The sequence below is a fragment of the Entelurus aequoreus genome, linkage group LG19 (genome assembly GCF_033978785.1).
Source record: "Entelurus aequoreus isolate RoL-2023_Sb linkage group LG19, RoL_Eaeq_v1.1, whole genome shotgun sequence".
Lineage (NCBI taxonomy): Eukaryota > Metazoa > Chordata > Actinopteri > Syngnathiformes > Syngnathidae > Entelurus > Entelurus aequoreus.
This window is the reverse complement of record NC_084749.1, coordinates 4,127,548-4,155,306: the sequence shown is the minus strand read 5'-3', so window position 1 is coordinate 4,155,306 and position 27,759 is coordinate 4,127,548. Positions and strand designations below refer to the sequence as shown.

Sequence of the window (27,759 nt, the reverse complement as noted above, 5' to 3'; positions counted from 1 at the left end):
GACTTCAATCTTTGTCTCATCAGACCTAGAATTTTGTTTCTCATGGTCTAATAGTATTTTAGGTGCATTTTGGCAAACGTTTTACTGAGAAATGGCTTCCGTCTGGCCACTCTACCATACTGGCCTGATTGGTGGGTTGCTGCAGGGATGGTTGTCCTTCTGGAAGGTTCTTCTCTCTCCACAGAGGAATGCTGTAGCTCTGACAGTAACCATCAGGTTCTTGGTCACCTCCCTGACTAGACTAAGATGAATGCAGCAAAGGCTGTAACAGCTGCCAAAGGTGCATCAACAAAGTATTGAGCAAAGAGTCATAATACTTATGTACATTTACATTTGATCTTTAAGACATTTTCAAAAAATTCTACATCTCTGATTTTTTCTGTCAAAGATAGGGTGCTGAGTGTACATTAATGAGAAATAAAATAAACTTTTTTGATTTTAGTAAATGGCTGCAATAAAACAAAGACTGAAAAATGTAAAGGGGTCTGAATACTTTCCTACCAACTGTATATATTGTATCTGCTGATGTACTTCTGTTGTAGTTGTGTAAAAAAACAAAAACAAAAAAAACCTCATCAAAATGCCAAATGTTGGCGCCGATATGAAGCTTTTGGGAAGTTTTCATATACACATTCCTCAATAAGTCAGCATTAGGGATGTCAATCTTTAGGTTTTTTTTATACCAATTCCCTACCGATACATACAGTATCTGTACTCTTATCAGGACTATATGTCATTTGGTGTAAATAAAGATGTTAAAAGATGCACTTTTTTATTACCACAAGAGGGGTAACACGTACCAGCAGGGTCATGTAACATTCTGCAGCAGGAAAGTCTTCAATCAACACCTGCCTTTTAAGCCTCAAATCATTTGGTTGTTTCCATTTTCACACCTGTGAAATCCCAGTTCACAGGCTTTGTATCTAATTCCACTGTTGACCATACGCTGTGTGTCTCTCACGTACACTAGGGGAAAAATTGTGGTCATTTCAGCTTGTTTAGCTATGTGGGATTGCATAGAAGAAGCGAATGCTACATGCTAAAAACATTGCATTAGTTGATGTCATTATTTACAGGAGCTCTGGGATCTAACGGATTACTACAAATTCCGCAGCTATTTTGTGTGGTTGGTAATGTTTGAATGTGTTTCGGCAACATCTGCTTTGGTTCTTGTAGTTATGGTGATCATCAGGGACATAACAAAACAGAGCTCTAAGGTCAAACACAATCCATTCCTATTCCTTTTTGTTCACATTTACGACAATGATGCAGTTTTAATTAGTCTTCGAGTCAACTGTGCAGGAAAGTGCAAAAAAACTAAACAACCGTCATAAAACAACAAAACAAATGCAGTGCGCCATAACATGTGCCAGTGAGGAGAGTCTCAGCAAAAAGACTTGAATGATCGTGGTGGACTTATTGACGCTTCAGCATACTATTGTCACGACTAGCAATCTGTATTGGCATTAGAAAGAAAAAAGTACACAACAAAGAAAACAACTAAGACTGTTCACACCCTAACCCAGTTCTTATCAAACAGTGGGGCGGTGAGATCCCAGCTACCCGGGGAAAATGCTTTATCAGTATCACGCTTAAAACCCTGTTTGGAAAAGCTGTGCACTACAAAATGTGCTCATTGTAGCCATTAACCCTGACGTCCTTGTTTTAATAAAAAAATGTAATAAAATCAGTACAATTGTTTTATTCTTTTATGATTTGTTGGTTAAAGTGTTTTATATATTGTGCTCCTGAGTTAATGTTGCTGATCAAATTGAATTTACTATTATTTATTGTAGTTGATCTTATTTTTCAGTATGAAATGGTTCAAGTCGCTCCAAAAATGTTTGTAATTTATAGCTTTAAAGCAGCTGCAGTACATCCAGGATACTGCTGCTCGAGTCCTGACTAGAACCAGGAAATATGACCATATTAGTCCAGTGTTTAGTTTACTCCACTCCAACTTCCTGTTGCTCAGAGAATAGACTTTAAAACAGCTCTGCTTGTGTAAAAGTTTTTTCATGGTCTCATACCAAAGTACATCTCTGACATGTTAGGACCATATGAACCATCTCGGGCTCCAAGGACTTCAGGGAGTGGTCTCCTGCTGGTGCCCAGAGTCAGGCAGTGTTTCAGTTTTATGCTCCTAAAAACTGGAAAAGTCTTCCAGAATATGAGAGACAGGCTTCAACGTTGGCAATGTCCAAATCCAGTCTAAAAACACTTTTTTTTTTTAAATTATGCATATGACAACTGAAAGTATTTTATCCACACTCTTTGATTGTAATTCAAATTCTGTTTTTAATTTGAATGATCCATGGCCCTGGAATGCTCTTCCAGACAACCTGAGAGCACCACAGTCTGTGAAAATATTCAAAAAACAACTGAAGACACATCTTTTCAAGAAAAGTTACAAATAGGGCTATTAGTTTTTATTGTATTCTTTGTGTGTGTTTTATGTGTGCTTTTAACTTGCCATTGAAACACTTTGAGATTTAAAAAAAGTAAAGTGCTTTATAAATAAAATTAATTATACATTTTTGATTATTTTACTTTCAATTTCCTGTTAAGCACTTTGATTTGCTTTGTGTACTAATTGTGCTCTACAAAAAACTTGCTTGACTTGCCTTTATATATGGATTTAATTTATTTTTCAATTTCAGGCACTTTAAATCTTTTCTGTTACAGACTAAAAAAAACAATGTTTAAGTTATTTGTTGTAAGTTGATTCGTATGTATTTCTTTAATGTTAAGGATACAATGTTGAGCAGAGTTATATTAAACTCTCACTTTCAAACGAACTGCAATCTCGCATAAGCTACGTCCGACTAATACACACGCAAACAACACAAGGATAACGTTATAAAAGCAGTGTTTGGAAAAGCCTATGATTTCACTTACTAGTTTAACAACAGTACAATACAAATCAACCATAGCATCGGTTTTTAAAACCTGTCCTTCTCCAGGATCTCTTGCCGGTATGAGCATGCGAGACAACGCCACTCATCTTACGGCTGGTTGAAAATGTTTGAATCCTGAACTGGTGAAATACAGCAGCTTTTAGAGGTGCTGGACATCAGAGGTTCAAGTTTCCCAACGAAATAACAACATTGTGCAGCTTAGAATGTGCCTAGACTAAAACTGCCACCGATTAACAAGCAGCTCTAGTAGAATTTTAGTAGACAGTGCACAATACATTGGAAGCTGGAATGGGTTTATAGGATAACATGGAGCCGACCTTTGGACATCTGATGGAAACAAAAGCACTTGTATGGGCGGGCTGAAGTTAGTCAAAGTGGTGCAATGCTTTCAAATCTACCTGAAAATGATGCTTTGCAAGTCGAAAGGGTATTCTATGATCCCAGTGGTTGGGATACGAACCCTAAGCACATCCTGTTGAGTTGGCAGATAGGACGATTCAGCAATACGATCCAGATCACTAAGATAGCTGGAGATCGGAGGGACAGCAAGAGAGGAGGAAAGAAAGAAGAAAAGTGAAGCATGGCAGCAGATACAGCACACAAACCCTCCAAAAGCAAGTGGTTGAGTACAGATGTAACCAGAGGGAACATTCCTGAGGAACAAGAGGGAATTAAATGAAATGTTGTGCCAGAAACCCACAAAGGAATTACAGCTTAATCCATGATGGCAGTTCCCAAAGACAGATTTACACTCTTAAGGATTGCGTGTACAAAAACAGGGAATGTGACTTCAAGTGTATCAATAAGAGACACACTAGTACTCAGCAGGCCAACTTGTAGTTCTGGACTCTAGTCTTTTGGGAGGCTACCATCAGGGATGCGTATACAGTATGTAGCAGCCCAAGCTCAGCTTGTGGAAGACGGCGGCATCGACAGCTCGTTGCTGTCCGGCAGACAGCCAACCAGAGACCTGGCGGGCGGGGCTGGTCGCCAGTACCTGAAGATTATATTCTCCAGGTCAAAGGGGTACTCAATTATGCCGGTGGTGGGCACTCGAACCCGCAGCACATCTTGCTGGGTGGGCACATACCCTGACGTCGTTATTCGTTCTAAATCGTTAAGGTAACTGTGGATGGGGAGGAATATATGACAGGGATGCAACAGCAAAATCTTCATAAAAGGCTAACACAGGCACACATAATCAAAATCAGGTGCATATCAAAGAAAATATTGCAACAAACAAAATCTGTCAGATAGGTACTAATGTAACAATATGTATGATTTTTTGCTATTATATTGTGTGTACATTATATACATACATACATACATACATACATACATACATACATACATACATACATACATACATATATATATATATATATATATATATATATATATATATATATATATATATATATATATATATATATATATGGTAACAATTTAGTATGGGGAACACATTCACCATTAATTAGTTGCTTATTAACATGCAAATTAGTAACATATTGGCTCTTAATTAGTCATTAAGTACTTATTAATGCCTTATATTGCATGGCCTTATTATACAACCAGTAAGCCATTAACTAAGAGTCTTGTGAAGTGAAGTGAATTACATTTATATAGCGCTTTTTCTCAAGTGACTCAAAGCGCTTTACATTGTGAAACCCAATATCTAAGTCACATTTAAAGCAGTGTGGGTGGCACTGGGAGCAGGTGGGTAAAGTGTCTTGCCCAAGGACACAACGGCAGTGACTAGGATGGCGGAAGCGGGGATCAGACCTGGAACCCTCAAGTTGCTGGCACAGTTGCTCTACCAACCGAGCTATACCGTCTTCCCTCAATAACCTCAGAATTATTGCTTATTAGTAACCCTAACCCTTATATGTTCCCCTAGTGTCCAAATAACTGTAATTAAGTCTTTGTTACTTTAATAAGCAACTAATTAATGGTGAATATGTTCCCCATACTAAAGTGTTACTATATATATATATTTATATATATATATATATATATATATATATATATATATATATATATACATACACACACGCACACAAAAATATAGTAGGAGTGCAACGGTACAGGTAACCCACGGTACGGTTTGGACCTTGGTTTCAGTTCATTTATAGTACTATTTTTGAGTTTAACAACTTTTTCCGATCAAAATGTGTCTTTATTTTGCTTGTCAGCAAAAACTGCATTTACAAGACTTTTCTTAAGTGACTAGTAACTAAACACAACACTTTCAAATAGTAAATTGTAGAGGTGGGAATCTCTGGGTACCTCTCAATTAGATTCAAATCCAATTTTTGGGGTGACGATTCGTTCAGAATTTATTCAACACGATTCTCCGAACATGATATTTGGTATATAAATTATAATAAAACCTTTTCAAAACAGGTTGCGGGTTACAAAAGCTCCTCTTGGCTGCTGACGTACAACCTAAAAAAACCTTAGTTTTAAAATTGTGTTTACAAAAATCGAGTGTTAATCTAATAAAAGAAAAAAAAAGCAACTATGAGTTAGACTTAGAATCAAAATTTAAAAAAAAAAATCGTGATTTGTTTGTGAATCGATTTTTATGGAGCACCCCTCGTAAATTGCCTTTTAATCCTTGACCACTCGTAAACACCAGTTCTTCTCACCAATGGTTTGGCATCACACCATAATGGCAAGTGGTGACCCAAAACGGACATTTACTAAGTCAATTATCTTACTGTATAATTAATGAAAGACATTCAAGTGCAGTTAGCATTTGAAGTAGTGAAAAATAATGTGTGTAGGCATAAAACAAACCTAATGATCATTTTAGAAACAAGTTTTTAACCATCCATCCATCCATTTTCTACCGCTTGTCCCGTTCGAGGTTGCGGGGGGTGCTGGAGCCTATCTCAGCTGCATTCGCAAATGAATTATTAATCTACTTGTTCATTTACTGTTAATATCTGCTTACTTTCTGTTTGAACATGTTCTATCTACACTTCTGTTAAAATGTAATTATCACTTATTCTTCTGTTGTTTAGATGCTTTCCATTAGTTTTGGATGATACCACAAATTTGGGTATGGATCCGATACCAAGTAGTTACAGGATCATACATTTGTCATATTCAAAGTCCTCATGTGTCCAGGGACATATTACCTGAGTTTATAAACATAATATGAATTTTAAAAAAACAAAAAAAGTTTTTGTGACGATAAAAAATATCGATGTAATCATAGTATATCAACTAGATACCCTCTTGTACTTGGTATCATTACAGTGGATGTCAGGTGTAGATCCACCAATGGTGTTTGTTTACATTATGACGCCGGTGAGCTACAGTGTGTAGTGAAGCATGTTTAGCTATTCCTTGTCCTGCAGGGATGACACATGTAAGAAACTTACTTTATTTGTCGCCATGGAGGCGAGGATTAGTGATTTAGAAGTAGCTAAAACACTGCCGACTGCGGCTGGACGTTAGCCGCTAACTAACTAGCCATGTCTTAAAGCACCTCTTGCTGAGGGCGTTTCAGTGTTATAACTTCACCTTTATCTTTACTTTTTAAGCCAAAATGCGTCCATTCTCCCTTTTCTGTCTACACACTGTCTGCTTATAAGTACTTGGTGATTGTGCGTTGCCGAACATGCTCCTCTCCTCGTAAAACCAGCAATGTCACGACTTGCCCGTTAAAAAAAAGGGGGGGGCGGGGACCGGTACTTTTTAGAGGCGGTATAGTACCGAATATGATTCATTAGTATCGCGGTACTACACTAGTACCGGTATACCGTACAACCCTAGTTCAGTCACATAGTTTTACCTGTCAGTGAAGTGAAGTGAAGTGAATTACATTTATATAGCGCTTTTTCTCAAGTGACTCAAAGCGCTTTACGTTGTGAAACCCAATATCTAAGTCACATTTAAAGTCGGCATTGTGGGCGGATTGTGCTGTGCAGGGTGAACCGAACGATGCACCGTTACATCCCTAATATACAGAACAATTAGTTTGAATATTTTTAACCTATAATAGCATTTAGGTATCTTAGCCACAGCTACATGCAAATTAGTGACATGTCTTTCTAGTATATTCAAAACAGACACATACTATTTGGTTGAGTCAGAGAGCTGGTACTCTCTCCTGCGGTCGTAGGCCTCCTGGATGCCAGGGTCAGCCCACAGCATCTTGATGGCTCCGATGTAGGGCTGATCAAACGACGTCACCATCTCCACGTCCACCTCGCGCACCAGCTGTGCATTATTCTGGGAAAGACAGCCGAGGGTTAGCTTATAGAAGACAACTTCATGCAGAAACATTCACAAGTCAGATTTCAACGAGTAGCCTCAATCCTAAAATGATCCCAAACAAGTACTTAACATGTTTCCTGGTAACTAAAAGCTTAGTATCATTAATGTGTGATCACTCAGAGAAAATGCACACCAGCAAATATGAACATATTTACAACATGTTACGTACTTTGTTCTGTTCGAACTTGTAGGGTATCTTTAGGGTCTCGGTTGCGCGGATCATGGACTGCATGGACGTGAAGATGTTCTGGTAGACCAGCTTGGTGAAGCCCTTCTTGTCTTCATCGGTGTAGCCCGAGCCGTGAATTATTCGCATCTGTTTGATAAAAGTACTCTTGCCACTCTCGCCGGTACCTGAAGAAAAAAAGACAAGGTTTAGCCCACCAACACACAAACCATTCTTCACTAGACTAGTGAAATAAGTGATGATATTTCAGCTAGTGGCTATCTGTCTGACATCAGCAAAAACTTGCATCTAGAACCTCCGATATAAGCTCTCTGATACAAGCAGTCCTGTAACGTGATTACCTGTGCAAAGTTGGACAGCCAGTTAACATGTCCTCCAATAAGCAAACTAGATTGTTTTGTTGTATTTTAGTGAGGTCATTTACAAAAGGTAAACATAGGCCTGGGCGATAATTTGATTTTTTGTTGCAGACGATTTTAAAAAAATAAAAAAATTCATGTTTATTCTCCTTTTGCTCCGGCATACTTTTTGTCCACAGCAGCTTTTGTAGCTTCCACCCTCCCCTTACTTACTTAGGGATTTTCACACACACGGCAAAACATTGCTAACGAGAGATAGATGTTTGTTCCAAAAAAAAGAAAGGTTTTTGTCAGTGGTTTGGTTTTGCGGCAACAGGCGTGGAACAAATGATTGCACGCTGAAAAAGTTTAGAAAAGGCACTTACTCCAGCATCTGAAACCGAAGCATCCAGTCGTGTGCGGGAAAAGCAACTCTTTACGAGGCGAACAAGACCGCAACAACAAACAAACCAACTGCAGCTAAAAAGCAGCTTATTGTGGTGGAATCGTTGACACAAGGTATGTATGATGATGCCATGTACAATAAGAAAGCAGCACTGAGGAAAACGATCATTAAAGTGGTCGCTCTGCACAACGCTAAAGATGTGGCGCTCAAACAGTGGAAAAGCCTGCGTTTATCCACCCAATAAAACGCTGGGGTACGTAAGCTATATTCTTTAACTAAAAAAAAAATATTAGTATCATACAGTACATCGTACCAGTAATATTTCTGAAAAAAATCATGTCTGTGTGCTGTCTGTGCCTTACAATTAAGTATTTTAGTTAGGGATGATGTTTGATAAGAAATGATCGAGTTCGAGCCTATTATCAAATCCTCTTATCGAACCGATTCCTTATTGATTCTCTTATGGAGTCCAGATAGGTTGTTGTATATGGAAAAAACACACAATATTTGGTTTAACAAAAGCTCACTTTTATTATATAAGAAAAAAATTAAATGTAATAAATAAATAAATATTGACTGTTACCCCCTTAAAAAAATAAAAATAAATATTGACTGTTGTTACCCAAAGTATATTAAGTGGGATTTTTCAGAAAAACAAATATATACAGTAACACAAAAACAAGCTGTCTCTGTGATCACTATAGGTGTATAAATAATAATATAGTGTTAAATAAAATCAGTCCCTTGGGCACAAAACTGAAAATAATACAGCTCTCCAAAAAGTGCACTTCTGCTGCTATTTGACATAACTGTTTGTTATGATGCTTTGACATTTTTGCACTTTATTTCTTTATTGAAAGAAAATTCTATGAAGAGAAAAGTTCTTTGCAAATGTGGTTACAATGCTAATAAATGAAAAGTTAAAGCTAAAAAAAGAAATACACTTTATTGAGTTAACATTATTTCTTTATGGGGGAAAAATGTTATGAGCTAGACTAGAGAATATAACAACTACACTACCCAGCATGCAACGGGAGTTACGAGCATGGCGGTAGCCCCGAAAAGTGTTGCATGTTGCCACGCTGTGAAAGTAAACGTCAAGAACTCAGCCAACACGCCTCGTCTGCATTATTTATAATTAGACCGACAACACATCTACAGTGTGATTTTGTTTTGTTTACAAGGAAAGAAAAACAAAAGTTAAAAAAGGGAGATATGTTGTATATATATGTATGTGCTGCGGTTGTTTTAAGAACGTTGCGACAGCTGCCGTAAAGGAGGTGCGTTGCTAGCCTGGTTGCTATGTTTCCGGTTGGTTGTAAAAGTGTTGGTCATGTGTTTTGCCCTGCTAAAATCTCAGTAAAGTTATTCGATGGATTATACCTTTTGTTTTGAACTTTATTACACCTTGGAGCGCTTTTACCCGTCCATTGTTTTCCTGCTTTCGCTATCTGCGCCTAATGACTGAGCTACGTGACGTCATTTATTGTGATGTCCCACGGAGCATTTCTGGTCGGGACGGGATTCGAATAAAGAATCAACTCTTTTCCTTTACTATAGTGGTCTCGATAACGGGTACCGGTTCTCAAAAAGGGATTAGAGTCCGAGGACTCTGTTCTTTTCTTATCAAACAACCGGGAAAACCGGTTTCGAGTATCATCCCTAAGGAGGGCTGAGCAGAGCCCACGAAGGAACCCCCTCATTGGCTGACGCGATATATAGTGAAGCGCGTGCACGGTGCAAACTTGTTTTTCGTGAAGCACAGCTGCCGAACACCCACCTGGAAAATACCTTTGCTTGCTGTTACAGCATATACTGCTAAAAAATACAAAAACAAGAAATCAGAGGAAGAAAAGAAAGATGCTGTACATCTAAAAAAAACAAAGAAGAGCCAAAACTCGAATAAATATTTGTCCGGCGTATTCAAGATGGAGGGCATTGCTGGCCAGTCTTGGACTAACTTTGGACACACAGGTTGCCGTTTTCCTTCTAGGCAGGTCATCTAATGTTCCATTTTCCTATACTTTGTGTGTACCATTTTGTGTGGCAACGGGTGTTACCGATAGCGTTCAACAAAATTTGAACGAAGGGATCCTTCGATGCAACTTCAGACTGTCAACAACCTATGCGTGTGCACCTACAGCGCTCCCTATGCGTGTGCACCTACAGCGCTCTTGTGACCGGGAGGCACTATCGGCGAGGTGTGCTGAGAGGGAGGCAGGATTTACAGTGTGAATTCTGAACGGTGACACAAGATTCAAGTACTCCAGCTTAAAAACAATAAAGACCTCTCAAATTGTGGGGTTTAAATTTTTTTTTATTTGCGATTGAATTGTGATTGTTATTTGTAACAATCCTTAATCGATAATGTTGGTTGAAGTTTATTCCGAACATGTATAAACTCCAGTATGATACATCACATATTTTCATTTTTCTTTACAACATGTCCGAAAAGGATTAAATAGCAGAGTCATCATAGCAATTCCAGTACTAACACATGTTGACTTCCTGTTCTTCAATTGTTCATTCTGAATACAACAGTTCTTCAGATAAATAGTTAAGTCAGTTATGATTCACATAATGAGATGAATAATATATCAGTTTCAATAAGTTTAATACGTTTGTCATAATTCTTCCTTGTACTTTGTAAACAATTTAAGTTTAAGCAGTTTCTTAAAATGAATCCAAATCAATGTTTGATTTCTTTGTTTAATCCATTCCATCATTTAATTCCACATACTGATATACTAAAGGTTTTAAGTGTTAATTATATTATATAATAAGTGTGGCACAATGTCCTGTGATTGTGCTTGGCCTTATAAACTTATGCATGGTAGTCTATAGGCTACCAGGAGCTCACAGCAACACACAAATAGCACACAAGCTAGACATCTGTAATAAGTGTCCTTCATTAAACAATATTGCACTGGGAAACAGCACATTTGCAAGTATCAAATATTCATAGCAGGGCTGGGCGATATGGCCTTTTTTTTAATATCTCGATATTTTTAGGCCATGTCACGATACACGATATATATCGCAATATTTTACCTCAGCCTTGAATGAACACTTGATGCATATAATCACAGCAGTATGATGATTCTATGTGTCCTAATTAAAACATTCTTCTTCATACTGCATTAATATATGCTACTTTTAAACTTTCATGCAGAGAGGGAAATCACAACTAAAAGTGTATTTATTAAACAGTTATTAAGCAGTGGCACAAACATTCATGTCATTTCAAAACAGAAAGTGCAAGATTGTCAGAGACATTTTAAAACAAGCTATTAGTGCACTTTTGTGCATGATGTCACTAAGATGACATATCAAAACAACACTAAATTAAAGTGCACTTTTTGTACAGAACGCCACTACAATAGTTTAAAACAAATAAAGTGCACTTCTGTGCATGATGTCACACAAGATATTTTAATAAGTGTCAAATAAAAATGAGCTGCATAATAGCAAATCAAATAGTGTATGTCCTTCACTATGTGGTAGGTTCCTGCGGACGTTATCTCCTTATGTCGTGGACTATTTTTTTCATACGGTGTTGATGTGGAAATGGTTGCCTCGGCATTTTGTTGGTGTGGCACCAAACGGAGATGTTGACATGCGGAGTTTCGAGCACTCTTCATTCTCTAGCAGGTGACTTTTCAAATGATGCTACATATTAGCAGTAATGCTACTCTTTGTAGCATTATGCAGTTACGCTTTTGCCCCACACTTGACAAATTACGGTTGTCTGTTCGACATATTCCCACTTGAAGCCAAACCACCGCCAGACGATGGACCCCCTGCTGTTTTTCTTGGGAATTAATTATTCCTTCATTTCTTACCAGATTCGCACCTTCTTTCTCTCGTATTACCACTCGCACCACAGCTAACTTTAGCCATGCTGCTACCTCTCTACTCCGCGAGGGCGTATACGTATGTGACGTATGTAAGAAGGTGCGCTTGTTTATGTCTCTGTGAGAAGGAGAGACTAGAAAGAGTGAGAAGAGCCTGTAGTGTAATGCCAGCAGCTAAAAGCAACTGCGTGAGAAAGTATACTCGAATATCACGATAGTCATTTTCTATATCGCACAGAGACAAACCCGCGATATATCGAGTATATCGATATATCGCCCAGCCCTAATTCATAGTTGCATATAAGTTGCATATACAAAGTATCCAGGGTAGAAGTGTATTAGTAAACGGGTCCGCATAATTCAATGTACTGCGTCATGAACTTAACGTGATGAATTATGATGGCCAATAGGTGTCGTCAAAAAAGAACTACCATGCCACTTCATCATAAAAGACAGCATAAGTACATTACAGATTTTCCAACATTCACCACAGTATATATAATTCCTGCTGATATCGTATTAGAAGATCATCGGTATCAGTCAATACTCAAGGCTCCAATATTGGAAGTGAAAAGTTGTGTCTGGACCCCCCTCATTTCTACTGTTGTGCCGAGGAGAGCAAACTGACATGAACATGTTGTAATGCTTTGGAAAAGAAGTGGTACAAGCTGCTCGTTCAGAGGTTCCATTGTACCTCCTGGATATGGGAACTGAGACATCAGTCTCATTGCGCGCCATGTTTGTGACTATTTTCTTCGACACACATAAAAGCAAAAATCTCTTGCAGGCATGACGAGCTTCATTCAACAGATCTCATTGTTCCAGTGTCTGCGTGGAACACCCGGCAGAAGCATTTCTCACGGTCAAGCTACTGTACATTCACTGGAGCTACTCTTTAGGGTTCATGCTAGTTCCCATGGCAACGCCAGCACCAGACTCATAAATACATGGCCAAAAAAACAAAACAAAAAACACTGGAGGATAGATTTCGTCACGTCTCCATGGGGCCAAGGCAAACATGCAACGCTAGTGAGAATTTTTTTTTCTCCTGTAAGTGCGCATACTTTTCACTGTGGTCACAGAGGTCCACAAGTTTACTGTACATGCTAACAGACGTGCAGAGAATTGTGTCACGACACTTGCAATGTGCTATATTGTTTCCTACAGGTATATTTTTACAGGACACAGCAGACTAAAGTGCACTCTAAGAGATATCTTTTACAAAAAGACTCACCACCGCCTGGGGAGTTGGAATCATATCCTGTACAATAATTGAAATGTTATGTAAATGCACCCCCACAACACACACATTGGAGAGAAACAGGGCTGGGGAAAATCCTCAATTTGATCGATATCTTCTCATTGTTAGCAATATTGATGCACAAGGCATAATATCAATCATTCCCCTCCATTAGTGCCAGAAGAAAAGACAGTACAACTTTAGTTGGCAAAGATTTACAGCTGCACTCACCTGAAACTGTTATTATTGATTATATATATTTTATAACTAAGAGTCTTGTTAAATCGCCGCTCACAAAAAGACAGCAGGTCATTTTCTTTACATTTTCATCTCCCCCACACGGAGCGGTGTCAAATGCACCATAAAAACCGAGAGGCCACTTCCGGCCTACACAATAAAATTGTAGCGCGTTACATCCTGTCTGACTGCGCTAACAAAATAAGACTCCCAGAAAAACAGCTTACATGTATACTGTTACTATCTTGCACTTGAAGAAACAATACCTGTATGCAATTTGCAGTTATCGGCCCATTTTCATGAAAAACTTCACCTAAAAACTCAACTTCAGCCCTAAGAAACTTCACTGAAATTTTAAACTTGACTTAAAAACTTCACTGAAACTTTATACTTGACTTAAACACTTCACTTAAGCCCTAAAAAAACTTCACTTAAGCCCTAAAAAAACTTCCCTTAAGCTCTAAAAAACTTCCCTTAAGCTCTAAAAAATTTCACTTAAGCCCTAAAAAAACTTCACTTAAGCCCTAAAAAAACTTCACTTAAGCTCTAAAAAACTTCACTTAAGCTCTAAAAACTTCCCTTAAGCTCTAAAAACTTCCCTTAAGCTCTAAAAAACTTCACTTAAGCTCTAAAAAACTTCCCTTAAGCCCTGAAAACGTTCACTTAAACTTTTTAAAAAAACTTCACTTAAACCTGAAAAAACTTCACTTAAAAACTGAACTTCAGCCCTAAAAAAACTTCACTGAAACCTTAAACTTGACTTAAAAACTTGACTTAAGCCCTAAAAAACTTTACTACAACCTGAAAAAAACTTTACTTAAACCTGAAAAAACTTCACTTAACTCTGCTTCAGCTCTCCTAAATGAATAATAATCATCACCTCCATTACTAGAGGTGGGAATGTCTTGCCACCCCACGATTCGATTACCATTCAGGTCCTAGGATCGGATTAAAAATCGATTATTGATGCCTCTTTAATTTATGTATATAGATGCAATTTTACATTTCTTCTCGTTTCACTTAGTAAGCGTTTATCACTTGCAACTTTTAAAAACAGTGCATTTGTAATCAGAAATTCCCATTAAATGTATTAAATTCATGCAAATGTGTGCAAAACTGGAGCATAAGTGCCCTATAATCTCGGTGCGGCAGCTCGCTGCAGTGAGCCAAATTTTAGAACTGTCTGCATTACTTTATTTAAAATAAATTAATCAATTATCGATTGTTGACGTTTACTAATCGATTTCATAACCATTGTCCAAATTGCGATGCATGTAAAAATCGATTATTTTCCCCACCTTATCCATTACAGTAAATAAATTGCACTTGTTAATATCTTAAGTATTGTTATTAACTATCAGGACGGTGCTAAACATGTTACACACAGAGAAAGCAGGAGCAGGTATGCTTGCTAAGCTAGCTAGTTGCTAAGCTAGTTCAAAACAACACCAGGAAATAAGTGCTAAGTAAAGTTTAAGAGGTGTAGCAGCAGAAAGGAAGCATATATTAACAAGTATAATAATACAAGTTAGAGAGAGGATGTGTCAGCATTGTTGCAACCAGAAGTGCACGATACGTAAGGAGGACCAATCCATCTATAAATTGAAGATGTCCACACCAAGTGTTATGTTAGAAAATTGTTGATAGTAGAATGATTAGGTCGATATTTTTCTTTTTTTAAAACCAATTTTTGTTGTTTTTGTTCATGTTTGCAAATCCAAGGAATAATTATTTGGACACAGGAAGAATTTGAGGGCATAAATCAAAATATTTTTATGAGAGATATATGGTAGGGTTTTTTTGTGTAGTTATTGTGTACTATTGATAATACTTTGTTTTGCTCAAGCAATTGTATGTAGTAATTTCCGGTATATAAGCTGCACCCACTATATTTTAGAAGAAAAAATAGTTGCCCATATATTAGCCGCGCACCCACTAGCTGCGGAAGTTAGCTCTCAGCTATACAGACTCAATAACTCCTCGGTGACATTTTAGTGAATTTACTGAGGAATTTGTGAAACTGAAACAATACAAAAAGAATGCTATGATAAGTATATACTAATACTAACAGACAATCGTAAACGTGTTACCATATTTGCTGATAAGCTCCAGAGTCATTACATTTTGATAGCTCGCACAAATATGCATGAAAACACTCCTACAGACATCACACATGGGACAGTTTAGTAAGTTAACACAGTTTTAGTTATATTGTAAAACTTACTAACGTTGCTTGGAGTTATGAATGAAAAATCTACACGAGTACAAACGCTATGGATAGCTGGAAGACTGAACGGCACTCCACTTTTGGTTTGAAAGCACATAGTGGAAGGACACTGCAGCATCTGCAGTGAGCAAACTTGTCCTAAACATTTCACTAGCACACACATTGAAACACCTTCTCAGTGTATTTACTTGAGGGTTTTTTTTAAACTATTTTTTAATTATCCATAAATTAGCTGCACCGTTTTATAAGCAGCAGGGCTCAAAGTGTAGGAAAAAAATAGCAGTTTATAGTCCGGAATTTACATTAATACAAGAGAATAAGAAACAATTTTCAATACTGTGCTGATATTTTTAAACAGTCAACAGTGTTCAACACGAATTAATCAAAAAAATTACAGTTTCAGTATCGTTATCAGCCAATCTTACTCAAGGATGATTTGTATTGGAATCAGCATCATAAATTCCTGATCAGAAAATCCCTAGTTGCAATACAATTACACTTTCACTTGCATTTCTCCTTTGGAAGAAGTTTAAGTTGTTTTTTTATGATGAACATAAAACAAAGATACATACATTGGTGTAACAGATATGGGACATTGTCAATTTTTAAGTGTATCGTGATTAATTCAGAACCCCATGAATCAAAACCAAATTGATTTGGGAAACTGGACATGATACCCAGCCCTAGGGAGACAAAGGTATGCCCTAGGTCGTCCCCGAGGCCTCCTACCGGTTGGACATGCCCTGAACACCTCACCAGGGAGGCGTCTTCATCCGGCTCCTCTCGATGTGGAGCTTTTCTCCAAGTTCCTCCCCAACTACAGAGCATCTCTCTCTAAGGGAGAGCCCCAACAACCTACAGAGGTAAGTCAGTTTGAGTGCTTGTGTCATTCCGGTCACTCGCTCATGGCCATAGGTGAGGATAGGAATGTCGATCGACCGGTAAATTGGGAACTTTGCCGTCCGGCTCAGATCCCTCTTCACAATGACGGACCGATGCATCAGTGCAGATACCAGACCGACCTGCCTGCCTGCCGATCTCATCATCCATTATTCCCTCACTCGTGAACAAGATTTATTGTAAAATCTCCAAAAAGTAGCTCAGGGTTTACGCTAAACTGCCAAGATACCTGTGGCAGTGGGGGCGTGGCTATGGGTGTGGTCACAATGACATAATCAAGTAATTTGCATAATTTGCTATTATGATATGATTTCTTTAAAAAGTCTCTAAAAATTTACACATACATTCAAAACAAATCTGTTTTTAATAATTAGTATTAACATATTTTTTTTAGCGTTTTACCAAATTTTCAATTGTAGCTGCTATTTGTACAATGTACCTTGTTGAGATTTGTAATGACTTTTTAAAAAATAAAAACAACTAGCAACAAATCTAGCATCTTCTTCTGGTGTTATTATAAAATGTATTCGTGTTTAGAGACTCTACTTCTGTCCCTCCATGTCCCTGACTGAAGAGGCTGACGTCACACTTGCTGGGTGCTGTTGTTCTAGTCTAGATGGACTTTCTCTGTCACTGTCCTCGTAATATTTGCACATTGTGTAGATGGCTGTCCGCGGGTATATTTGCAATATATATAAAAATCACGGTCACATTGCAGACATGCTGACAACACTCCAGACACAACGGCATGCGTTTTGTTTACATCCGGTTTCGGTAGGGACGTTTTCTCAGTGGTAAAGTTTTGGAGACATCACTTGTCAATAATATATATATCTATATATATATATATCTATATATATATATATAGATATATATATATATAGATATATATATATATATCAATTCATACTGTTTGTGTGGTTTGGATTTATTGTTAGTTTTTCCAATGTTTACAACACACTGTCCATGTCTGAAAGGTGATTGGCTGAGAATGAGGAAGTGTCGTTGTGTGTCGGGGGAAGTGAAGACTCAGAGATGAAAGTGTTTGCACAGGAGGTAAAACCTGTTGGAATTGTGCTGTAGTTTGTTATCATGATTGGTAATAAAAGTTAAAAATAGCATCAAACTTTGTGTGATTTCTTCAGAGGGCTACAATATATTACTTTAATTTGTTTTACAAGTAGAAAAAAACAACTTTATTTTCAAGGTGTGGGAGTAATAAAAATGTGCGCCACATTCAATTACATTAAGGGGAAACTCTCTAGCTGTTGTCAATTAACTGCAGAGTTGTTGCCGGACGTGTGGTCTACAAAAGCAAGATGAGAAGGAAGCGTCAAATTACCCCAGTTATAAAACAAGCATGTCACTGTCTGCCTCATAAAGCCACCACTGTAATATTTCTGCAGTGAATGAAACACATCCAATTCACTGGGCAGGGCTAGCCACAGGCTAAAACCGACATTTTAGTTAGGATTTACATGAAGATCAATAACCAGGAGCACAGCGTGACACATCCACGTCGAAAAGTCAAGCGAGAGGGAGGAGGTGTGACAAAGCGTGAGGAGAAAAGGTGCCCTGAGTAAATGATTCGCTAACACTCCCCCAAGCACATCAAACAGGAAGCTATATCCACTTAAGCTCAGTGCTGGGGGCTTTTCTCACTGGAACAGGAACCAAATGGCTGTCAAGTGGCCCTTTCTGCCCGCAGGAACTTTTCCAGTGACATTTTCAGGAAGTTAACATTTGCCTCAAGGAATCCAAGCCAGAAATGTTCCCTTGAAAAGGTGCAGGTTTGATGCCGATCAGGTAGAAAAACGTATATTTTTTACTGCCGTAACAAAGCTTGCCTGTGGTTATTCAACAAGCGTATGTTTACACAGTGCGTGAAAATGTGTTCCCGTCTGTGTTGACAGTAATACAAAGGGTACAAATTATACTGTACCTTTGAGTAGGTCTGGGCAATAAATCTATATCAATATATATCGTAATAAACACGCAATCGTGATTAATAACAAATGTGTTCAATAAAACGCCAATTTTTTTTTGCTTTTTCGTCAGAAGAAACTGGAAGTTGCGAAGCAAGGTTGGTTGCATGAACAGAAGCACTCGCTCTCTGGTAACCAAGCAACGCAGGAAGTGATCACTGATCAATGGAGGGGTGACACGATAACAGCCAATCAGGTAACAGTATCAACTTATCAGGTTTGGTTGCACCATCTTGTTGTTTCTTTGCATGAGGTGAGAAGAGAAAGTAATAGTGGAAAAACTTGTGGATAAAACAGGAAAAGTCACCACGACAATACGGCAGTTTTTATTTTATTTTTCAAAACAGACCGTAGTTAGACCAATGTGGTCTGCAAATGATGCAAGGAGCTCATACCACACCACCCTCGCCGTGCTCACCCTTAAGAACACACAGCTGTAACTTCCTGGCACTAAACCTGCAGAAAATAGTTCTCAGGTTACTCTATGTTGATATTTTCGCACTTTACACTTTATTAAGCATTTCTTACATATTCCTTATTTTTGCACCTTCCTTTTAAGAGATTATTGTTCAGTGTTGAATTTGATTTTATAATGTTGTTTACATTGAGTGTTCTCCATCCTTGTGTTGACATTTCCTTTCCGTCTTGATAGCTGGGGAATAAATAATCAGAGGAAGTATATGAAAATGTATACATTTAATATAGTTTTCTCCTGGAACTTATTTTCCGATATTTTCGACCGATATAAAACACTTATATCGTGAGATAGTTTTCAGCCATATCGCAGAGCCCTAAAAATGTTTTCAGTTTTTGTTGACCAATGTAATTGGAAGTTGTCAGCATCACTTTCCAACAAATTGTTCAACTTGCTGGTAGGAACGGGAATTGATAAGATGTCTTCAATTCCGATTTCATTTACGATTCTGCTTAACGATTAGTTTATTTATTTATTTTTTTATTTTTTAAATCGGTTCCCTTATCAATTCTCATTTAAATAAAAGGATAACCACAAAATGACTAGCGTTAACTTTGTTTAGTTTAGAAGAAACATAACATTATAATAAAATTAATAGTGTACCGTAGGAATAAACCAAATATTACATAAAATAATTTTTCTTAAAAAAATATATGAGCTGACTACTCAAAAGTCAAACTATGTCAGCTAGTGACAAAAACAAGCAAGTCCAATAGAAATGTGCATTGTGCAATTCTGCAGCCATCAGCTACAAATAGAGGTGGGGGAAATAATCCATTTTCTCAAATGCATCGCAATTTGAAGATGAGCGATTGTAAATTCGATTAGTAAACGATTTAATTATTGTAAATAAAGTAATGCAGACAACTAAAATGTGTCCGACTGCAGCGAGCCACCTCACAGAGAGATACGACCAGCGCCTTTAAGGGCACTTATGTTCCAGTTTTGCATCCATTTTCGTTAACTTAACTGTCTCTTATTACCAATGCACTGTTTTTAACAGTTGCTAGTGATAAACGCTCATTTAGTGAAACAAAACATTTTAACTGCATCAAAATACATAAATTAAAGATGCATCAATCGATTTTTAATTGAATCATAGCTCCTGAATGGTAATCAAATCGTGAGGTGCCCAAAGATTCCCACCCCTAGCTATAAACATTAATAATGATTTTGTAGAAAAATATGCATATGTGTTTTTTTCCCAGGAAGGACATGAGATTTTTCTGACTAATTACAGTGTCTGCGCTGTGAAAAACAATTCACAGACAGGAAAGAGGCATGCAGACTGCTGGTCAGATGCGGTTTTGTCACGATTTGCATGACAAGTATTAATTTCATGTTTACAGTTCATACTAGGCAGGTTTTACAATGCAGTGCTAACATGACAAGCAGTATTAATATGCCGACATCGCCGCTGTTGCTGCTGGCGGAGCTTCACTTCCGGCTCAGACGGCATCCTTCATTCAAAGTTGTCACATTCTGTGTGTGCTAATGTTTGCTAGTATTTCCTCACTTTTGATGAAATATCCACTTTGCAAGTAGCCCTGTTGTCATCCTTTCTGGTGAATAACTCTCCAGCTTTTGCCGATAAAATGGTGATATCACGCACGGCTACAATCGTTAAAAACTGGCAAATGATTCCCAGGAATTGAAACACCGGAAGCCGGTTCTAAACAAGAGCGGGTTTTCCATTCCCATCCCGACTTGTTCCTTCGTCCATGTTGATGGGCTCATGTTTATCATTGGATTTGAAGCCGAAACATTCCCACACATTTGGCTTCGCAATCATCTTTTTTTCCTCCTAATTTTTTGTTACTTCGCAGTGCTTCTGACTAGCAAGGTTCAGTTTGTGCGTCTGGCTAGCGGTCCTGCCTCCACCCACTGAGACAAAGATTGTGGATGACTAACAAGAGGCTATACTCCATTTGATTCTGCTATTGACTAACACGCTGGGAGCAATGCTTTATCTTGCCTTGCACCTTTGACAACAGAGACAATCAAATATGTAACGTATCATCATATTGGGACCCACGTCCACTGTCAGAAGGTAAGACAGTTTAAGGGTTCTGGACACATTTTGAATGATACAGGATAAGAGGTGTGACACTATACACAAAATAAAACTAATCCATAAAACTTGTACAACCACTTGACATTAAATGTCATCATATGTGGGTGTGTGCATCACCTTTGAGGACATGCACACCCAACATTTTTATCAATATGATGTCATTATGATTTCTTTATACACTTAATTGTCGTTGTGGGAATTTAGTTTGAACACTGACACTCCCTAGAGGAGACTGAGGGCACGAAGAGAATAGATGGCTGCAGTAAAGTGGAGACTGTGGAGGATGATACTCTACTCACCCATGTGGTATTTGCTCGGCAAGCTTGCTGACGAGCTACTACAATTACTAACCCCCATTTAAGTCGACACACCTCTGATTAGCTCACTGACTCAGTCATTCACACCGACGTCCCAATGGGGTGAGTTTTCCTTGCCCTTATGTGGGCTCTGTACCGAGGATGTCGTTGTGGGTTGTGCAGCCCTTTGAGACACTTGTGATTTAGGGCTATATAAATAAACATTGATTGATTGATTGATTGATTGATTTATTGACGATGACACAAGCGGTTGTCAACATTGAAACTATCCACTGTCTGCATTATCAAATCAAATCAAACTTTATTGACAGAGCACTTTTCATACACAGGCAAGTGGTAAACAAAGCGCTGTAGAAAACAAAACAAACAAAAAACAACAACGTGTCATAGGGCTGGGCGATATATCGATATACCGCGAGTTTGTCTCTGTGCGATATAGAAAATGACTATATCGTGATATTGGAGTATACGTTCTCACACAGTTTCTTTTAGCTGCTGGCATTACACGACAGGCTCTTCTCACTCTTTCTAGTCTCTCCTTCTCACAGATAAAGCAAGCGCACCTTCTTACATACGTCACATACTGTCACGTCATATGTCACATACGTATACGCCCTCGCTGAGCAGAGAGGTAGCAGCATGGGTAAAGTTAGCTGTGATGCTAGCGGTAATACGAGAGAAAGAAGGTGCCAATCTGGTAACAAATGAAGGAAGAATTAATTCCCAAGAAAAACAGCAGGGGGTCCATCGTCTGGCGGTGGTTTGGCTTCAAGTGGGAAGATGTCGAACAGACAACAGTAATATGTCAAGTGTGGGGCAAAAGCGTTTCTACAAAAAGTAGCATTACTGCTAATATGTAGCATCATTTGAAAAGTCACCTGCTAGAGAATGAAGAGTGCTTACTCCGCACGTCAACATCTCCGTTCGGTGCCACATGCCCACACCATCAAAATGCAGAGGCAAACATTTCCAGATCAACACCGTATGAAAAAAAGAGTCGACAACAAAAGGACATAATGTCCGCAGGAACCTACCACATACCGAAGGACGAACACTATTTGATTTCCTCTTAAGCAGCTCATTTTTATTTGACACTTATTGAAATATCTTGTGTGACATCATGTTTTTAAACTATTGTAGTGGCGTTCTGTACAAAAAGTGCACTTTAATTTAGTGTTGTTTTGATAAGTCATCACAGTGACATCATGCACAAAAGTGCACTAATAGCTTGTTTTAAAATGTCTTTGACAACCTTGCTCTTTCTGTTTTGAAATGACATGAATGTTTGTGCCACTGCTTAATAACTGTTTAATAAATACACTTTTAGTTGTGATTTCCCTCTCTGCAGGAAAGTTTAAAAGTAGCATATATTAATGCAGTATGAAGAAAAATGTTTTAATGTAGACACATAGAATCATCATACTGCTGTGATTATATGCATCAAGTGTTCATTCAAGGCTAAGGCAAAATATTGAGATATATATCGTGTATCGTGATATGGCCTAAAAATATCGAGATATTAAAAAAAGGCCATATCGCCCAGCCCTAGCTTGTCCCTGCACGTTGTTTAACATGGGGAGGGATGGGAATCAAAAACTGGTTCCCAGTAGGGCTGGGCGATATGGCCTTTTTTAAAATATCTCGATATTTTTAGGCCGTATCACGATACACGATATATATCTCAATATTTTGCCTTAGCCTTGAATGAACACTTGATGCATATAATCACAGCAGTATGATGATTCTATGTGTCTACATTAAAACATTCTTCTTCATACTGCATTAATATATGCTACTTTTAAACTTTCATGCAGAGAGGGAAATCACAACTAAGTCAATTTAGCAAAAGTGTATTTATTAAACAGTTATTAAGCAGTGGCACAAACATTCATGTCATTTCCAAACAGAAAGTGCAAGATTGTCAGACATTTTAAAACAAGCTATAAGTGCGCTTTTGTGAATGATGTCACTAAGATTACATTTCAAAACACTAAATTAAAGTGCACTTTATGTACAGAACGCCACTACAATAGTTTAAAACAAATAATGTGCACTTTAGTGCATGATGTCAGACAAGATATTTCAATAAGTGTCAAATAAAAATGAGCTGCATATCAAATAGTATATGTCCCACGGTGTTGATGTGGAAATAGTTGCTTCGGCATTTAGTTGGTGTGGCACCGAACGGAGATGTTGACATGTAAAGACATATTCTTGCTTGAAGCCAAACCACCGTCAGACGATGGACCCCGTGCTGTTTTTCTTGAGAATTAATTATTCCTCCATTTGTTACCAGATTTGCACCTTCTTTCTCTCGTATTACCACTCTGTTAGCATCACAGCTAACGTTACCATGTCGCTACCTGTCTGCTCCGCGGGAGCGCGTGACATTGCACGTGCGACATTATGTGACGTATGTAAGAAGGTGCGCTTGTTTTAAGTCTCTGTGAGAAGGAGAGACAGGAAAGAGTGAGAAACGCATGCAGTTTAATGCCCTGCAGCTAAAAGCAACTGCGTGAGAACGTATACTCCAATATCACGATAGTCATTTTCTATATCGCACACAGACAAACCCGCGATATATCGAGGATATCGATATATCGCCCAGCCCTAGTTCCCAGTGTATCAATTCCTTGAAATCGCTTGCCATTTTCTCTTATCGATCCTTCCGGGTGGGGATGACGTCATTACACACTGTGCGTAGTTGGGCTGGGCGATACACCGGTACTATAGTTAATATTTTAGAAAGCGGTATATATATATTTTGAGACATTACTGCCAGACCGGTACTTTTTGATGTGCCTTTGTTACGGCCGTTTGATCTTCTCTGCGCCTAACTTGCGAAGCACAGGGCATTCTTATTTGACTCATCTCCGCCCATGGCGTGTTTACGGAGGCTTCTCTGATTACACACTGTGGCGTGCATCCAACCTTTCAAAATAAAGTATGGAGGCGCGGTGCAGACTTCTCAACCCCCAAATTATGCGATGCTTTGGTCAGCGACTGCAATTGGCGATTGGTGAGAGACTACAGCTTTATTTAAACTGACACCAATTTGCTTTTGAACATATATCTCTCTTCGTAGCGACTTTGTCACTAATCTCATCTGTTTATGTTGTTCAATTCTATTAGCGACTTAGCACAGAAGCTAACGATAGCTCCACTCTGCTGCTCGCTCGGTGTGTCAAATGTTTAGCTACACCTCGGTTTAAAAGTGCCTCTCCCCATAGCCTGTGTGGACTAAGCTACTGTAGTGTAGCGACTGGGTGGCTGAAAAGTAGTTTTAAACTTAACAGCGACTTTCACAGCAGTGAGCGAGTAGAAGCTCCGTCTATCCGGCGCACAGCAGTTTCGTTCATTAACGTTAGGTTTATAGCCTCTATAAACCTAACGTTAATGAACGAAACTGCTTTGACATAGTAACGGCAAACTAATTACTTTATAAAAATAAACAACATATTACATTACTACTTACAATAAAAATAATCTGAATACTCAACACTGTTTATAAAGCCGTAAAACACTTAAGTAACCTTGAGCAATTTGCACATTTTGTTTTTTGCCAGAGCGCAACAAACGCTTTAGAGTTGCCTACATTTTACAAGTACAGATAGCAACAGCGTGACTTGTAATAATTATAAGGCTGCTAGTTTATCAAGGAGGACATACCAGCAATATGCTGAGACATTTGAACACACAGCATGCAATAATTATAAATGAAAGTCGCGTTTCAACCGCTCCAATCTAATCCTAGCAGCAGTAACGCTAGTACGTCATCTGAAAACAACAGGTACTAACTAACGCCTCCTATCATGTGAGCGCTAGTATTTGTTCAATTGAAACGAATGCCTTCTCATTTAGATGAGCTCGATGAGAGACAAATTCTGACTGGCTCCGAGGCGGGCAGCTCCAGTTCACATCTGCTGCTAGACGAAGGTCCACCATCAGCGACTAAGTTTGTAGTCAAAAGTTAGGTGACTGTTCAATTGTAGTCAACCAGATTTTCTGTCAGTCATTATACTATAAGAGCAAAACTTATAACATTAGAATTTGGTGTAAAATTCCATTGATGTCAGCAATTAACTTCAAATGGGAAACTAATCTGTGATAGTAACTCATTACAAGCAAAGTGAGGTATGTCAAGCCTTTATTGGTTATCATTTTAATCATCATGTCTTACAGTTTATAAAATGTACATATTCAATTCAAAGTTTTCATGAATTGTAAGCCATAATTATCAAAATTATAACCAATAAAGGCTTGACATACTGTATCTCACTTTGTATTTAATAAATGTTACTAAATGTTACATTCTTGTGTAATTTGCACATGAATAAATTCTACAGAAGAATACTAATTTCTTATATTTACAAAAAAGTATGTTTTTTCTTCTATGCCACATATGGGCCTGTTCAGACCTCACTGTAGGCTTTGTTACCTCTAATCTAAACTAAACTGAGGCTAGTCCACCTTTTTTTCCCCAAATAAAAATCGATAAGAGAACCGCTAAAAAACCAAATCCTTAGTGGAATCGGAACCGGAAAAAAACCTTATCAATTCCCATCCCTAAACATGGTTGATGAAAGGTTTTTGAATCAAAGGCGGTTTGTTGTGCATAATGTTATTCTTGTGTATTCTTATACTTTTTTTATACTTAAATATTCTATACTTTTAGAGTTGTTGCAAGTCTTGACTACAATAACAAAAGCCAGGGTTTTTCCTTAATGTATTTGATCGTGGCGCACCACCATGGAAAAATAAATGCTGCCACACCTTAAAAATAAGTTGTTTTTTACGTGAAAACTAATTAAATTAATACAATGTATTTGTATTGTAGCTTCCAGAAGACGCTCTTTTGCCAAACTTATTCTAACAGGCCAAATTCCAACATGTATTCGCTCTTGTGCACACACACAACACTTCCTGACTCTCAATCACACACGAACAGAAACGTCAGTGAGTGTTTGGGGGCAGTAGAGGCTTGCTGCCCGTCATGTATACAAATATATATTTTATTACTAATTAATATCAGTTTGTTTTTAAATCATGTATGTTTTATTTTTTTTAAAGAAAATATATGCATTATATTTTCTTTAGAAAAAAAAAGAAAGTATATGCATCTCAGCAGATAATGCAATTTTATAATGATGTCATGATGACCACACCCCCAACATCAGGAAGAAGGAACACAAGAAACTTGAGAAGTACCAAGGGTTGAAAGAGCAGCTGGAACGGCTGTGGAAGGTCAAGGCTAGAGTGGTGCCCGTGGTAGTGGGGGCGCTCGGAGCAGTAACCCCCAAACTGGGAGAGTGGCGCCAACAGATCCCAGGAACAACATCTGAAGCCTCAGTCCAGAAGAGCGCAGTCCTAGGAACAGCCAGGATATTGCGCAGAACCCTCAAACTCCCCGGCCTCTGGTAGAGGACCCGAGCTTGAGGATGACACAGATACCACCCCACCGGGGTGAGAAGGAGATATATAGATATCTATATATATCTATATCTATATAGATATAGATGAGCCCTCCTTTAAGGCAACACTTGCCCTGACCTTAAAAAGTTGAAATTCGAGGCCTGTATTTTTGATTATAATTTTTGCCATAGTCGTGGCCATAGACAGGCTGACAATAGAAGCTAAACAGACTTTTAAGCTGTAGTAAGTAGTTATGCTAATGTCAGAATATAAAAAACTGGTAAATCTATGCCAGGACAAGCAGGCGATGTGCAGTGGAAAAAGGCATTGGCATCAAGTCCTTGACGAGCAGAGCTATCGGCAGCTTTTGGATGGATGGTCCACACAGAGTGTGTGAGTTGCACCAAAAAAAAAAAAGGCAAACGTTGCCTTCTAGAGAACTTCCATGTCAATTCTTCTACTGAGCCTATTTTCATCCCCAATGAATCAATCTGAATAGATGTGTTTCCCAAGGCACATAGATTGTTGCAGTTTGAAATCTCTCAAGCAAATGTTCCAACATCCTTCTTTCCTTTAAAGCATAAAAAGGTGCAGTCCAAAATAAAATAGTTCATTGTGCATGTAGCCTGAGGGGTGGGCTCTGTTTAGGCACACGTACAAAGAGTGATAGCGATGGTCTTTGACAGGCCCGACTGTCACATATCTGCTGAAACTCAGGGTGTGTCAATATCAGTTTGCTCAACCAACAGAGCTGGCAGACAGTCTGTAGAAGTACAAACACCTTACCTTACTACCACTCTATCAAACTACATCTTCAACTACGAGGCACAGACTTCTGCTAGAGAAAATATCTTCAGAGATCCTGCCACACAAAAAAGGGAGCAGCACGAAACATTAAAAAT

General features: G+C 38.3%; 1 protein-coding gene across 2 annotated transcripts in view; it reads right to left on the bottom strand.

Moving 5' to 3' along the window:
• Positions 1 to 27,759, bottom strand: part of LOC133635013 (guanine nucleotide-binding protein G(q) subunit alpha-like) — a 58,634-nt gene that overhangs the window by 16,702 nt on the left and 14,173 nt on the right. Inside the window, exons 2-4 of one of the 2 annotated variants that reach the window (XM_062027707.1) lie at positions 7,375 to 7,559; positions 7,006 to 7,160; positions 3,916 to 4,044 (exon numbers count right to left, since the gene is read on the bottom strand). In XM_062027707.1, the coding sequence (XP_061883691.1) occupies positions 3,916 to 4,044; positions 7,006 to 7,160; positions 7,375 to 7,559 (469 nt within the window). Of the gene's footprint in view, positions 1 to 3,316; positions 3,446 to 3,915; positions 4,045 to 7,005; positions 7,161 to 7,374; positions 7,560 to 27,759 lie in introns of both variants that reach the window. The other variant, XM_062027706.1, reaches the window with a different exon arrangement.